Genomic DNA, 15,384 nt, shown 5'->3' with positions numbered 1-15,384 from the left:
AAATAAATAAAAAAACACATGAATATGAAGAATCGGATCAGCGTTTGGCTCAAAATGCATAATTAATCAAAATGTGCTTATAAGAATTGTTTTCTGAGTAAGTAGTCTTGTGTTAAAAATTGATTTGATGAGAACAATGATTCCATGAGTTTTTTCTCAATTAAGATTACTTTTAATCATTATTGAGTCAGCCAAGAAAATACATAACAGCATTTTATGGTTTGTGATATACATTAAACATAGTTATGCTTAGTATAATGGAAAAGACTACTACTGTCAAAATGAAATAATTTACCAAAATTGACTTTGGATTGTATTGTTATTTAGAATATATTCCTGATTGAGAGACTGTCCATTAATGCTTAAATGTTTTTTTATGTCTAGAAGTGATAAAGTCAATGATTAAAAGTCTGTTTAAGTAAGTAAATTCAATTTTGATAGGTGTGCAAGTGCAAATTCTTCCCACTAAAATAAATATAATATTTCAAAATTAAAAATGAATGATAAAAAAAATGAACAACTATTTCAAATTTATTTGTTTATCAAGATATTTCATCCTACATACAATTTATAGATGCTTTCTAGAATAAAAGTAATTTTTTTTTATTGAGAATGAAAATATAAATTCCATATATTTGGAAAAAATTAATTGCATTTGTGTTGTTGTTTTTTGTTACAAAAAATATACACAAAATAAGGATGGGGATAAGTGATTGCAGCAGATATCTGAAGGAGAATGAAGCTTTAATATGCTTGAGAAATAGTGATTTGTTGAAACAATCAAAATTTATAGATATAGCTGATAAAAGATTATAATTTTAATAAAGAAAATTCATACATTTTTGCTTATATGTTCCTCCATATTAGTGAAATAAAATTGTGATTCTGATATCCAGAAGTTGTTCCTTTGTTATCTCTTAAATGATACAATGGCTATAATTTTTTGGATAATTTGATCATATAACAGAACCGTAGCAGGTTGTCATTTAAAATGTTTTGTTCTTTAAATGTTTTAAAAACATTTTGTTTCAATTTATACTTAAAGAAAAAGAATAGAAACAGTACACAGATATTTCTTTGCCGTTTTATTAAACATCTTAATATATTTAATTCCTTAGATTTTTTTATTTTAATTGCATCACAGATGCTATTCAGATTTTGTTTTTCTATCATCAGAGTATTATTAAGTGATAGTATAGAAATATAAGATTGGTAATTAAATGCAAGTTTGCAAAGTAATAAGACATATCCAGAGATTATTGTTCGTATTGAATTTGAGATTAGTTTACAGAACAGGCTGTTACTTTAATGCCATATATGACTCATGGTCAGTAAATATTTTTTCTTTCATAGAACCTTAATGATAATATTAAAGTATTCTCATAATTAAAATACCGTTAAAAAGAAAATTGAATTAACCATCAACAAAACCTGACTTCAACTCCTCAAATTTTAAGTCATTAATTCTGATTCTAACTATTTCATAAAAGCTCAATATACTGTATATTTAATAATAATAAACCAAATAAAATGGCAAATTATACCAAAATAATAATTTATCAAAGCCACATGACTCATCAGACAACTTTTTACACTTATACCTATATTTAAGTTTAAGTCTGATAAAAATAATTAGTCACTGTAGTTGCCTTTTGCTTTTTTTTCCTTTCTTTGTTCTCCATATTTTATTTTTTTAAATTTTATCTTACATATACTTGGGAAGGTCTTCTGACAATGGATTTCTATTTCCCAATGATGTTAATCTGCATTGTACAGTACAATAAAATAACCATGATAAATATAAATTAACATATTTTACATTAAAAGTAAATGTGTGCAGGAGTTTCTTCCTAAATTAAAATCAATATTTGTCAGCTAGGAATTGCATGGTGCTGTATCATATTATGGCACTATGTTTATATATATATATTAACATATATACATGTATAATAAGGTATAAAATATATAAATGTAAGAATTTATATATTAAAAACAACAATATTAAAAAATGAAGAAAGCACTGTATTACTGGCCAATTACATATTATGTAAAATGTATCGACATGATCTCTTATATTGTATAAAATCATAATGTAGAATATGTTCTACTGGACTAGAATGTGCAGTGTTACGATAAAAGTAAGATCTGTGGGATAATGCTAGATGATAATGAGGAGTGTGTAGGCATGTATAATTTATTTAATAATGATGATGATAATAAAAAATCAGAAAAATATATGATGGGGCAGAAACAATCTTTAAAAACAATAAAAACTAAAACCTTAAAAATTGTTGGTTTGCTTTACTCCTTAACTGCCTTTTACCAGAGACAAAGAACTTGACAGACCTTTACATTGCTATATGATTATTGTGCTTTCTTTGGCCTTGGAGACCATGGCATTTTCCACTGGGATGATTCTGCCTTTGTTTACATTCATAACTGTAGACCCATCTTGGTGTGGCTGTTTAGTTTGTAGGTTTTAGCATTTCTTGTTTGTTTTTTCTTTCTTTTAGAACCTTTTAATCTTAATCTATTATCTTGGGTGGTGAGGGCCACTTTGCGGAATTGCAAGAATAATGAAGGCAATGTTACCTGAGGGTATGTGTGAGGAGTGTAGGACTCTTTTTGGCTGGTTTTTGTGGAGTGAGATGAAGAAGATAAGTGTTTAGTGTTGTCAAGTATGCGAGAGATGAGTGAAACTAAATTGGAGTGAGAAAAATTTATGAATGTATTGGAGTGATGGCATAGTGAATCTCGGATGTAGAAAAAAGGAAGACAGAAGCACAAAGTGAGTCTAAGGAAGTTCCACATGGCTCCTCATGGAAGCTGAATAATGTTTGTACATCCTGGGTATTTTATTTTTTTCTATCAGCCATCTTACTATTTCTTGTGTGTACCCTCTGATCTCCTTTTCCCCTTAGCATAAGTTAGTTTTTAAGGATTAGTTATAAGGAAACTCTTATATATTACTCTAGCTCAGTTCCTTTGCATATTTTTGTAGTGCTCTGCTACTATTTGTGTATATTAATTTCTTTGTATGCTAAATTTTCTGTTATCCATGTTGGGTTTTTGCTTTTGTCACGCGTCTATGTATTTTCTGTCGTGTCACGTACCACCTCTTGGGTGGATGTTGTTGATTGGCTGATAGTTGACTGTTCAATGGACCACGTGATAGGAGGCGGAAGTTCTGGACAGCAGGAAATATAAAAGGGAAGGACCCCACAAAAAGGCATCTTTTTTTTGTCCTTTACCTGTGTGGTTCTTGGACACCTGGGTTGGAGAAGGTAAGGTCGCCATACATGCCATTGACGAAGGATAGAAGATTAGTGAGTTGGAGACGAAATCGACTTGCATCTGCGTGAAGATACTATAAGGAGCGCAATCTCCTTTTCATGCAGAAAGATCCTTTAAGGTTAGAATCCCTTACTATGGTATTTCATCGGTAGTAACATTTTTCTGACATGTGCTCATCAACTCCTTTTGTTAAGTGATATGGACTATCGCATGATTATGAAGAATTGTACGCATACAGATCAACGATGTATACTCACCTTGTAAATAATTGTAAAATAACTATCGGACCTGTAATTAGTTAGTTAGTGAGTAGATGTTATTAATTTTTTTGTATTATTAATCAATACTTGACCGATAACTATCGAGACACTATCATCTGTTAATTGCTGTATGTACATGTATCTTGACTGTTATAAATTGTTTCATCCATCTATTGGTTTTGAGGTGTGTTATGTTGTAAGGTCCTCAGACACTCTTACCCCACTTAAGGTTGGCATTATTTCAGTACTTCCTAGACACTACATTTTGCAATATTGTGTAATTGTCCTGCCGACATTTCAGATTTTGGGTGACCGCCTATTATACTGTTTTAGAGTTGGAATCCATCAGAATCTGTATCTTTTACGTGTCAATAAATACTTTTTCCACTGTCTGCTGTGCGTGAATCTGTCTGTATTTGCCCTTGTTAACAGTATTTTCATTCATAACTTCACACTGGTTATAATCTTCATGAAATCAGGATCTGTCATGTTCTGCCAAATCACTAATGCAACAATAACAGTGTATACATGCAACTATCATGACTGTTTGACAGTGACTGCAGGTAGGACAGGCTTGCCAAAATTCACACACATGTGGTAAGATTTAAGATCACCTGATGACATAGTCTCCTCCCAAGGTTTCAAATAGTTGCAAAAAAGACGAAGTACTTATGGTTATTATGAGAGGAAACATGAAGACCCACTCCATTTAGTGATAAAAACTATTAAAAATTTATGAGAATTCAGTAAACCCCACTAACTAGGTCTAAGTGTGTGAAGGTTGTCAAAGTTAGCGGGGTGCTTTCTCTGATGACATGAAAAGTGAGAGTATAGATGCACAATATAGTAATTTATTACGATCAGCTCTATATAGAAGTTTTATTGAGTTATGATTATACTGCTGTATTTATTATAAGAAATAATCTCCAAAATATACTATTTAGTAAAAATTATTTGGCTATAATAGTAATATAAAAAATATGTTAGGCTTACACAGGTGGCAAAAGTCATTAATTATGAATCAAATATACCAAAGAATGTGAAACAAAATATTTTAAAAATGTACATAGATAAAATTAAAAATAGAACCAGTTAAATAGAGGATTAATGAAGGGAAACACAAAAAATCATAAAATCATTTCTATTGAATGATTATCCAAAAAATTATTAGATTGATGGTTAAATAATGCATTAAAGAATGAAAACATTAAAAACAATGAAAGAAAGTTTATGAAATTTATTTCTATTCCAAAAACTTTTGAAAGAATAAAAAATGTATAAAAAGAGAAAATATCTTTAATACCAGAACAAAATAATTTAATCAAAAAATGCTTATATTCTAGCAAAAAAAAATAATGGAAGAAGGAGTTGTATATTCCTTTGTGTGCAGTTGTGATTAAAATAAAACATGTGAGAGAAACAAAAAGAAAGTTAACAACACGTGTAAAGGAACATGTTAGATCGATAGAAAGTAATTATGCAAATTCAGCTGTGGCTAAACGTTGTAATCAAGAAGGATGTGAAATACTAATAAATTCTGTAAAAAAAGAAAAAATAAATTTAAAAGACAGTTATATGAGCATATTTATATAAAAAAGACAAAGAAATAGAATTAATGCAGTTTAAGTAAAAAAAAAAATCCATCATTGTGGAATAGTTATATTTACATTGGGTACTATATCCCAAAAGAATTTAAAATTTCTGAAGAGTAGAATACTGAACTGTTATGGAATGAAAACTAGATGCAAGGAAGGTGCACTTTTGGTGTTTGTCTTTATTGCTATTTAGGAACTGTATCATTTTATTTAAGTTTTAAAAGTTTAAAATACATTATAAATTTATTGTATATTTTATAAGGATGTAATTTATTGTATAATATTTTTAGAACATTGTTTCTGTTCAGTAGATTTATAGAGAGTCCAAAACACAAAAAAATAAATAAATAAAAGATGCCTTCAGGTAAAACAGATGAAAATAAAGAAATACTATTTTAATTTTGACTACTGCTACCTCTTTGTGTCCAATTAATCACACCAGTATAATAAGTCCTATTAATATATGGAAAGTAGACAATAATAGTTTTATTAATTCTGATAACAATAAACCGGTATCTCTCGGATTTTTTTCAAATGCATTATTAACTGAGCAAGCTATCTTGATAAACTCATTCTGGTTTGCTAAATACTGTATAATTTTATCTTGAGAACAATTTAAATATGAAATGTTAAGTTAATAAACAATTTACTTGTAAGTTGTATACTAAAACAATAGCATTATTAGATTACTTATAAACCTCTCGAAACCTGACATTATTAATGAATGCCAAATGATTGCCGTGATGCATCAGGCTATTTTTCCACTACTACTAATAATTAAATTTCAAATAATTTGTTCCTAGAGGTAGGCATTAGGTGCCATCTCTAGTAGAAATATAATTATTAATAGGAGTGGAAGAATAGCCCAATCCATTACAGCAATCATTTGGCGTTGATTAATTAGTTTAGTCATAATTTTTACAAATTTAAATACTTTATCAGTATTTAAACATTAAATTCATCTGTTTATCAATTAGTTGACTATTATACATTAGTCAAAATTTAGTCTTTTCTGTATCTGCAAATATAATAAAATGCAATAAAGTGACTGAAATTGTGTTTCAAATTAAATTAAATATAATTAACAACCTAAACCTTAAATTAAATGATATGTTTAATGTAGCTCGGTTTATTACAAATTCACATAAATTCAAAATTACGTAGGTTTATTTTTGGTTGCCATACAGTAGTATTCTGTCTGAGTCTTTGATTTCTTCTTTGAATGGATATATTAAATATTAGAATCAACACTTTTGAATTTTGTTTATAATTTAATAGTTTGTTTTTATCTGTTTTAAACCATTAATTAATAAAATTTTAAATTATTATTAGTGACATTTTAAGTTTGTTTATGAAATATCAACATTATTATAGTAAACAGATTGTAATTATTTCATCTTTTCTTTATTTTTAGCTTGAGGTGTTACATGTAAGAACTGGTAAAAATATTGTTACATTGTCAAATGTAAGTATTTGTTGTATAAAGTTTGATTAATAGATTTAATATTTCTTGCTATTTTTATAAAAATTCTTTTTTTTTATGGAAAATATGTTTTTATACATAATACAGATTTGTATTGTAAGCATATTTAGAAAATTCAATTTGAATTATTTAATGATTCATGTTAATTGAGAAAAATCACTAAAGAATGAATCGTGTTTCATTCAAAAACATTCAAAATGATTCATTTTCTTTATTTTGAATAAATTTTAAAGAACAGTAGAAGTCTTATTGATTAATATATATAAGTTCAAGTTTGTAAGATTGTTCAAATTTATAGAATTATATTAGCAGACATGTTAAAAGAATACAAATTAGAACATTTCACTCCCGTAACTTAATAATAATAGAAACCACATAATGATTCACTATATACAGCTCATAAAATTATCAGGTTCTTGACTTGAGAATGGTTGTTTCCTTATAATTTTATTGTTTGTTTACTAAAAATTTTATAATGTCAGTAAACTGTAACAAACACTTGAGTCATTTATATCTTGTTAAGATTTCTAGTGGATGCTAAGAACCTATTATTATTAAATAATATAGGTTTATACTGGCCCAACAGTGGCCGAGCAGTTCTGTCACTAAACACTGGGAGTTCGGTCGCAGGTTTGCGACGCGTTCGAATGGACTGGCCACAAGGAGTTTTCTGGGTTTTCTCCATGTTTGTAACACCTGTATAGAGGCCGGTTTCCCTTACAAGACCTCCCGGAAGGCATTTTCTCCTCGCGTAACATCGCGCCCCAGAAAAGGCAACAGGAAACCACTCTGGGTATAACTTTCCCTAGAAAACACCTTGGTGCATTATTAACCACCTCACTAACCTATGCCAGGTGTCGCCGACGTCAGGAATCTGATATGGCACGCAGAGAGAGAGAGAGGTTTATACTAGCATATACAACAACCTGATACACTTACAGTACCAAATGATCTGCTGAATTTTTTATCAGACTGTATTAATTAGTCTAAATAATGTATAACCGAATAAAAATAAAAAATTGTTTGGCACTACTCTTTGAATAAAATTAAAGATTTATAATAAATAATCATATTACTTATTTCAATTTATTATTAAATAATTTCAATATTTTTTTCTCAATTTAGCATATTATTATTTTTTTAATGTAAATAAATCATTATTACTTTGATACAAAAAAATTTCTCAGTGATTTATTGGATTAACTGGATTATATTTTGATTTACCTATTTAAATCAGTGTAATTAGTAGACAAATTTCTAATATGTCAATGTTTAAACTTTGAGATATTTTTATTTTCATTTCTATAATTATGGTAATACAGTTCAGTTATAATTTATTTAGATTTCTCCATCTGCAACTATACATGAAGTCAAAAAGGAAATATATAAATTGAGTAAGTATAAATTTTCAAATATTTTAATTAAAAATAAATATAATTTATTAAAAATGTTTAAATTTTAGGGAGAAAATATTATCCCGAAAGACAAGCTTTAAAAACAAAACCTTGTAAGTAAATACCTTTCAAAAATATTATTGTTCTGTTGACGTTATAAAAAATTTAATTCTTTAGAATCCAGTTCTTTTTCATTACTTGAATAATATATATATTTTTGCATTATTAATTTTTTAAAATTCACTTTTCATTATGTTTTCTTTGTTTATTAATAAAAGTTTTGATGTGGAATTATCATGATAGACTTATCATAGAAGTTGATCTTCTAATGTAGACAAACAATTTTATTGGAAGTTTTTCTTTATTGTTATATTATGTTCTTTATAATTGTTTAATTCTATAACGAACATTGTAACTATTGTGCATTTTTGAATAAGATTTGTAAAATTGAAATCTTTTATCTTGAGTTAAGATAGAATAAGCAAATAATGTATCTTCATATTTGAAATATATTCCTAATACTTCATTTTTGAGTATTTTCAATTATTATACTATATACTATATTTTTTTTTCTATAATTCTTTTTTCTATAATTCTTTTTATTGTTTATACATAATAAAATATTATTTTATAGCTGGAAAATACTTAGCTGATGAAAATGTTTTAAAAACACTAAATCTGCAAGATGGCCGTTTGTTATATTTTAAAGATTTGGGTCCACAAGTTGGTTGGAAAACTGTAAGAAATTTTTTAATAACTATTGTTTTTTAGATATAAATTTTATTTACATTAAATATTTTAATAAAACAAATTTTATCAAAGTTTTTAATGGAAATGCAAAACAGTTTCCTCTCAGTTGCAAATAAAGCTTTGTAAAAACTTCAAATGTTCACATCATATAAAGATCTTTTATTTGTTTTGTTTTGTGTAAGAGTTGAGAGCTATGGATTTCTAGGCTATGGATTTCAAATACTAGGCTATGGATTTCAAATACAGAATAAATATAATAATTTTAATAATGAAGAATTGCTTTTATTTTAATTGAATTACAAATTGTTCACTTTCCGAATAATTTAAACGATTCATTTCTACACGAAGATTACATAATTCTAATCTTTCAATGGCTTAATAAGTTTAAATGTTACAATTGTGATTGGTTTTCTTTTGAGAATGCAATTAAATAAATTTACTGTTATTGAAGGTGTTAAATACATAATGGTTATCCGAGATATCAATAATTTGGGTGTTTTATTAAAAATGTATTAAGTAATGTTAACAAATGAATCTGTATCAAAGCTGACATAGGTAATATGTGTAGTAGACTGACAAATATTTTCCTTCCTGATACATGATTGCATTTAACATAATAAAAATTTAACATAAATATTAAACACTAAAATTTTTTGATAAATCAGAAAATGTTTTCTGTTACATTAATTCTATATATATTACTATTTCAGGTATTTCTATGGGAATATTTTGGTCCTCTTGTGTTATATACAGTAACATATTTAAGACCTGCATTTTTATATGGAAGTTCAGCAGCTTTAAAACCTAAACATTTTGTTGTTCAGTATGTATAATATATTCACATTATTTTTCAACTTAATATATAATATTTAGCTAGAAAAAATGTTTAATTTCTTATGCATTAAATAATTGTATCTAGTGAATAATAATTTATTATAAGAGAATATTTTACTTTATTTGATTCTAAAATAGAGATAGCAGCTAAGTCACATACTTCAGGTGTTTTTCCAATCTAGAGAGTGCTCTATAGAACCAATATGGAAGGATAGAGAAGCAAAAAATAAACAAAGGGAATCTCCTGCGGAGATTAGAGAATATTATTTTTACTATAAGATTAATACAATATTTGAAAGTTGAATTGTATTCTGATGGAAACATTTTTCAATTTTTAGAAAAATTTAGTTCTTCTTTTTTAAATTTTTATTAATAGTCAAAATACTGTATTTTTCAGTGTATAAGATGACTGGGCATATAAGACAACCCCCGACTTTTACAGTTAAAATATAGAGTTTGGGATATACTCGCCCTATAAGACGACCCCCGACTTTTGAGAAGATTTTCCTGGGTTAAAAAGTTGTCTTATACACCGGAAAATGTATTAATTTTTTAAGTTTAATTCCAAATTAAAAAAATATATTTCCATATTTATTTGGATTTGGTTATAAATGTTCTAAAAGTGTATAAGTTCATTTATTGTAGTATTATGCAGTTATCTAAAGTATATAATAGGTCAGCAACCTCTGGTATGCATTCCGAGCATGGTATGCAATAGGTTTTAGGTAAATCTCTGTGGGCATTAAATGAAACATTGTTTTTAAGTACATAGTACCAGAGGCTAATTTTCACTATATGATTTCATTCAGCAAAATTGATCTGTACAAAATGTTGCAGGCATTTATGGTTGTCAAAATTATGGAACAATGATTAGACCTCATTCCTACTTTGATGAATGGACACAGACACTTGCTTACAGATAGACTTCATCTACCAACAGCTAATAGGAAACATTTTCTGTTCAAAAGTTATGGTGGCTTGTAATGTAAACCTTATTGAGCTGGTGAAAAAAGTTCTGTTTTTATTATACAATTGGTCTTGGAGAGAATATCACAATAAAATGGAAAAAATATGAACAAGAATTTTGGAAGAATTAGAAATTGTTGGTAATTCTAATCTTGTCTGCTATTGATGGAATACTTAGTGGAAAATGTCTAGTGTGATCAAGTAACCATTTTGCTGTTCTGTAAGTGATGTGATTAAAATGGACGATTAAGTGAAATGTTTTCCAATAAAAATTACATTTAAAACAGCAGTGCCTCATTACATGAGGATTTACAGTACAAAATTTCAGTTAGTACATTTAGATTAACTTCAAATTTGTTTAGCACATCATCTGCAAATGAAGTTCCAATCTTTATAAAATTCATACATTTATGACATGTAATACAGAACCTGGATTCACAAACACTCATAAGTTATGATGTAATTCATCGTAAGTTACCAGATGCAAAAGGACTTGTATTCACAAAGCACATCGTAAGGTACGATATTATAAAAAGTCTTGTAACTACTATGATATCTAAGAGCTCTTGTAAGTCTATGTATTGGTTTTGAGTATTTGGTTCTATTGATAGATAATCAAGTCAATAGTTTTTCCTGATTGTTTCTTTTAAACTTCTCTGATTTGAAACTTCTAACATGTTATCAAATGATGAGAAACTGATAGAATTCTTCACAATGGAATTAAAACTGTTTGTAGAAGGTTGTCCGAAAAAACTGATTCATTATAATTTTATGTGATTTTTTTAATACAAAAAACCATTAGCTTGTTAATTTCTTTCAAAACTTCTTCAATATTTCTATTAATATAACTACAAGTATCAATTTTGGGTAGATTTTGTTCTACGCCTAGATCGGTTACGTTTTTCGATATCATCTGTTATACATATAAATAATTAATCTAAAAGTAACTAATTCCTAGCCATTTTATTTCTTTAGAAATGAAATGGCTGCCTTTCCTCAGACCACAGATTAAGTATCATGCACAGCGAGAAAATTCTTAAACATTTCCTACTGGCTCAATTTAAATGGAAGTGGTCACTAGTGATGTCATAAGACATACTCTCGCTGCCAATTTCTTCTGTTTTCTCGTAAGTGCTACGATGTGTTTTGTGAATACGAAATATAAAATATTGTTAGTTTCTTGTAACTTATGATATTTGAGAAATACTATGTTGTATCTTACAAGACATTTGTGAATCTGTGCCCAGGCTTGTAGAATACAGTAGACACACAATTTATAAAGGGATCATTCAATACAGTTTATCATCTGTAACAATTAGTGTCTATTGAACTGCATCAGATACAATAGAAATATGAATGTTGTTAGGCTGCAATTTGAAAAAAATTGTAGCCCTATAAATTCCCACTATCATCCATCTGCCTGTCTGTCTTTTCTTAATCTGAAGAACAGAGTTAGATAGATGAAAGACAAGACCAGATATGGAAACCTTAGGGGCAGGAGATCCCAATTAACTATATATGAACTTCCAATGCAAACCCGAAGTCATGTTATTTCAATTCAAAAATTTTCCCCCAAAAGGTGTAGATAGATGACAGGCACAACTCTATTGTTAAAGGAAAAGCATGATGTACAAGGGCAAGCCACTATTAATTAGAGATGGACAGCATATATTTTAAATTAAATAAATTAAAAATATGATTAAAAATTACAGCCCGGCATTGTGACAATATCATGATAAATAATTGCTCATTTCATATTAAATTTACTTGCAATTAAATGTTATAAATGTGTAATGCAGTTTTATTTTTCTCAAAATTATATACTTCCTCATTATGTAAATATTTATTTATACTACTAACAACATAACAAATTTAATTTTATGCATTTTTAAAAATACTTAGGTGATGTTTGAATGTAAAATGACCTGAACTAATGCTTCCTGAATCTCATAAAATTAGGCATATGTCTTTTTGCAAAATAAAATTGGCACACCGATCCTAAAAGGTTGCCAATCCCCAGTATCTGTATCTTAATTTTTTCTGAATTTTATCAGCCAGCAAAATAATAATAAATGCAACATCTATAAAGTTGAATAAATATCATTTTGATCGGGGGCGTGTACTAGCCGCTGGAGGTACGGGTGAACTTTTAGCGAAGCTTGATAATTCTGTTTTGAGTGAATTGAAAACCCATAAGAAGCCGAAATATGACAATTTTAAAGAAGTGGTTATTTGTGAATAGACTTTCCTTGATTTTAATTGTGTGTTTATTAATAATTGCTGGGATTGAGTCCAATCCAGGCCCTTTCCCTCGATCTCCACAACAAATATGTCAAGAAGATATGCAAAGAAGGGGACAAGGCAGACCTTGCAAGAATAAGCTTAAAGAAAAAGAAAGGCAATTGAGTGATACATCTAGTGAAGATTATTATCAGTTAGAGGATGTTTTTAATAAAAATAGTCCTGGGACCTCGAGAGCTACGAAAATTTACGACTACTTCGAAACTTCAAGAGATCTAGGGCCACAAGTTCGGGAAGAGTCACAATTTACATTGAAAGCAATATATGAGCTAATTCAAGATAAGTTCTCTCTTCTTCATACTGAACTACAAGGAATTAGAGCAGAAGTCATTGCTTTGAAAGAAGAAAATAAATATTTGAATGGAGAATTGTCAAAATTATCCCAAAAAGTAGAAGAATTAGAGGAAATATCTAATAAGAATTGCCAATTGAAAGGTATGTTAGAATTTGAAATAGACCAGCTAGCTAACGTGAGAAATAATAATAACATTATAGTTTTAAACTTTCCGTTCAACTCGACCGATCATGTAAAAGAAATTAATCAGTTTATAAAAAAGGACTTGGGAATAATTAATAGTCACATAAAAGGAGTGGTTAGATTAACCAAAAGTGAAATCAATCCCATAGTGAAAATAATATTGGGGTCCGTATATGATAGGAATCTGATTATTAAAGAATTCTGGAAAAAGAAAGGTGACTTCAATAATAAAGTGAAGGAAAAGATAATAGTTACTTCAGATTTATGCATGAGATCCAGAATGAGAAGAAAAAAATTATTGGCAATAATTAAAGAAGAAAAACACAATGGGAATAGAATTATTATAAAAGATGATTATTATATTAAAGATAACATAAAATATATATATGATATTAATCTAGATAAAGTAGTCCAATTGAATGATTTTTCGAGAAGGAATTGATCGTCATCTTAGTTCTCATTATGGCTAGATAGAAGAAATAATAGTTAGTTTGAATGTTTAAATGATAAAACTATGGTAATAGAAAAATTGAAACAGATTTGGCCTACACTTATTCCTTATGATAATCATTATTAAAGTTTTTTCTAAGTTAGGGGATCGAAAAAATATCAACTATTCCACCGAAGTCATTATATGAAGTACATAATTGATATATTTCTCCCGAATTCTGCCTATCTTAAGATTGTTCTAATCTGTCAAAATCTTGTGTGGTATAATATAATTTCAGAACCTTATATAGCAACTGATATGTTTCAGAATTTTTTACCATTAAATTTCTCTACCTGGCTAAGATTTAATAATAAGAAGATAATTCAATAATAATAATTATTATCTTGCAGTTGGTGCTATTCTAGATGTAGGGGTTTTTATCCCCCAAAAATTATAAGTGTCGTTTTATAGCAAGGCACTAGTGTTACGAAATAGATATAACCTCCGTGCGACAAACAAGATCAACAATGAAATACTAACTAAGCATTTTGTACGTGGAAAAAATTATAATTTGATGATAATTTGTATAATTTAAAAAAATTTTTTGTAGTTATGTAATGTGATATAATATATCAAATACATATGTTTGCAGTATTGCAAATATATATCAATGTTGAACAAATTAGATATTATTATAAGACGTCAATATTTTATAATTATTAAATAACAAAATCAACTATGTTGGTATCAACTGATTTTCCCCCTTGTAACAGGTATACCCTATTACAATAAACTTTACTTACTACTACTAAAAATATCATTTTGATCAGTTTACTGTGTTTACAAGTCTTTTCTGATAGAATATAGGATGTGCCAAAGTCATGAATTTTCCACGTGTCGGTTGCTGAGGTCTTGCATTGAAAAAATTTATGAATGGATGTAACTTTCAACAAACATTTGCACACCCTAACATCTGCTGATATGAGTAATCCATTGTTTTTGAATCCTTTTACTTAGTGAATATGGACTTTCCTAGTATAACTAAATTAAGTTATACTAGGAAAGTTATATATGATTGTGTTATGCAATTGTAGCAGATTAAAAAAATCAACAACAATCTAATCTAATCTAATAAATACATTTTATATTAAATCATTAATAACATAAAATCTATAAAAACATTTTTCTATTAAGAAAAAATTATTATTACAAATGATAATAGATATTAAGACTAGACAGAAAAAAATACATTAATTTGGCTATTATCTAAGACAATTTTCATTGGGACAAACATTTTCATTCATTTACTTATTACATTATTATTTAGATTATGCTAACCAAAAATATACATTGAAAGTTAAATGGATTTACTTTATAGTACTGTTTTCTTTCTAGTGTTGCTGCTGTTTGTTGGATAGCACATTATGTGAAACGTTTATTGGAAACGTTATTTGTTCATCGATTTTCTCATTCCACAATGCCTATTAAAAATCTCTTAAAGGTAATTATGAATTTATATTTATAGATTTTCATAATAGAACTAAAGCTAAAATTTATTTAAAAAATGGAATATAGCTTATATTGCATCATAAATTAGTG

General features: G+C 27.9%; 1 protein-coding gene across 1 annotated transcript in view; it reads left to right on the top strand.

Moving 5' to 3' along the window:
• Positions 1-15,384, top strand: part of LOC136984548 (probable very-long-chain enoyl-CoA reductase art-1) — a 35,707-nt gene that overhangs the window by 5,607 nt on the left and 14,716 nt on the right. The window contains exons 2-7 of the mRNA XM_067281584.1: positions 6,564-6,614; positions 7,975-8,026; positions 8,095-8,139; positions 8,661-8,764; positions 9,487-9,599; positions 15,181-15,286. Coding sequence (XP_067137685.1) covers positions 6,564-6,614; positions 7,975-8,026; positions 8,095-8,139; positions 8,661-8,764; positions 9,487-9,599; positions 15,181-15,286 — 471 coding nt within the window. The remainder of the gene's footprint in view (positions 1-6,563; positions 6,615-7,974; positions 8,027-8,094; positions 8,140-8,660; positions 8,765-9,486; positions 9,600-15,180; positions 15,287-15,384) is intronic.

This window comes from Centruroides vittatus, unplaced genomic scaffold, assembly GCF_030686945.1.
Source record: "Centruroides vittatus isolate TY-2023 unplaced genomic scaffold, ASM3068694v2 contig_922, whole genome shotgun sequence".
Taxonomy (NCBI): Eukaryota; Metazoa; Arthropoda; class Arachnida; order Scorpiones; family Buthidae; genus Centruroides; species Centruroides vittatus.
The sequence above is the reverse complement of the archived record's forward strand: the minus strand, read 5'-3'. Positions and strand labels throughout refer to the sequence as shown.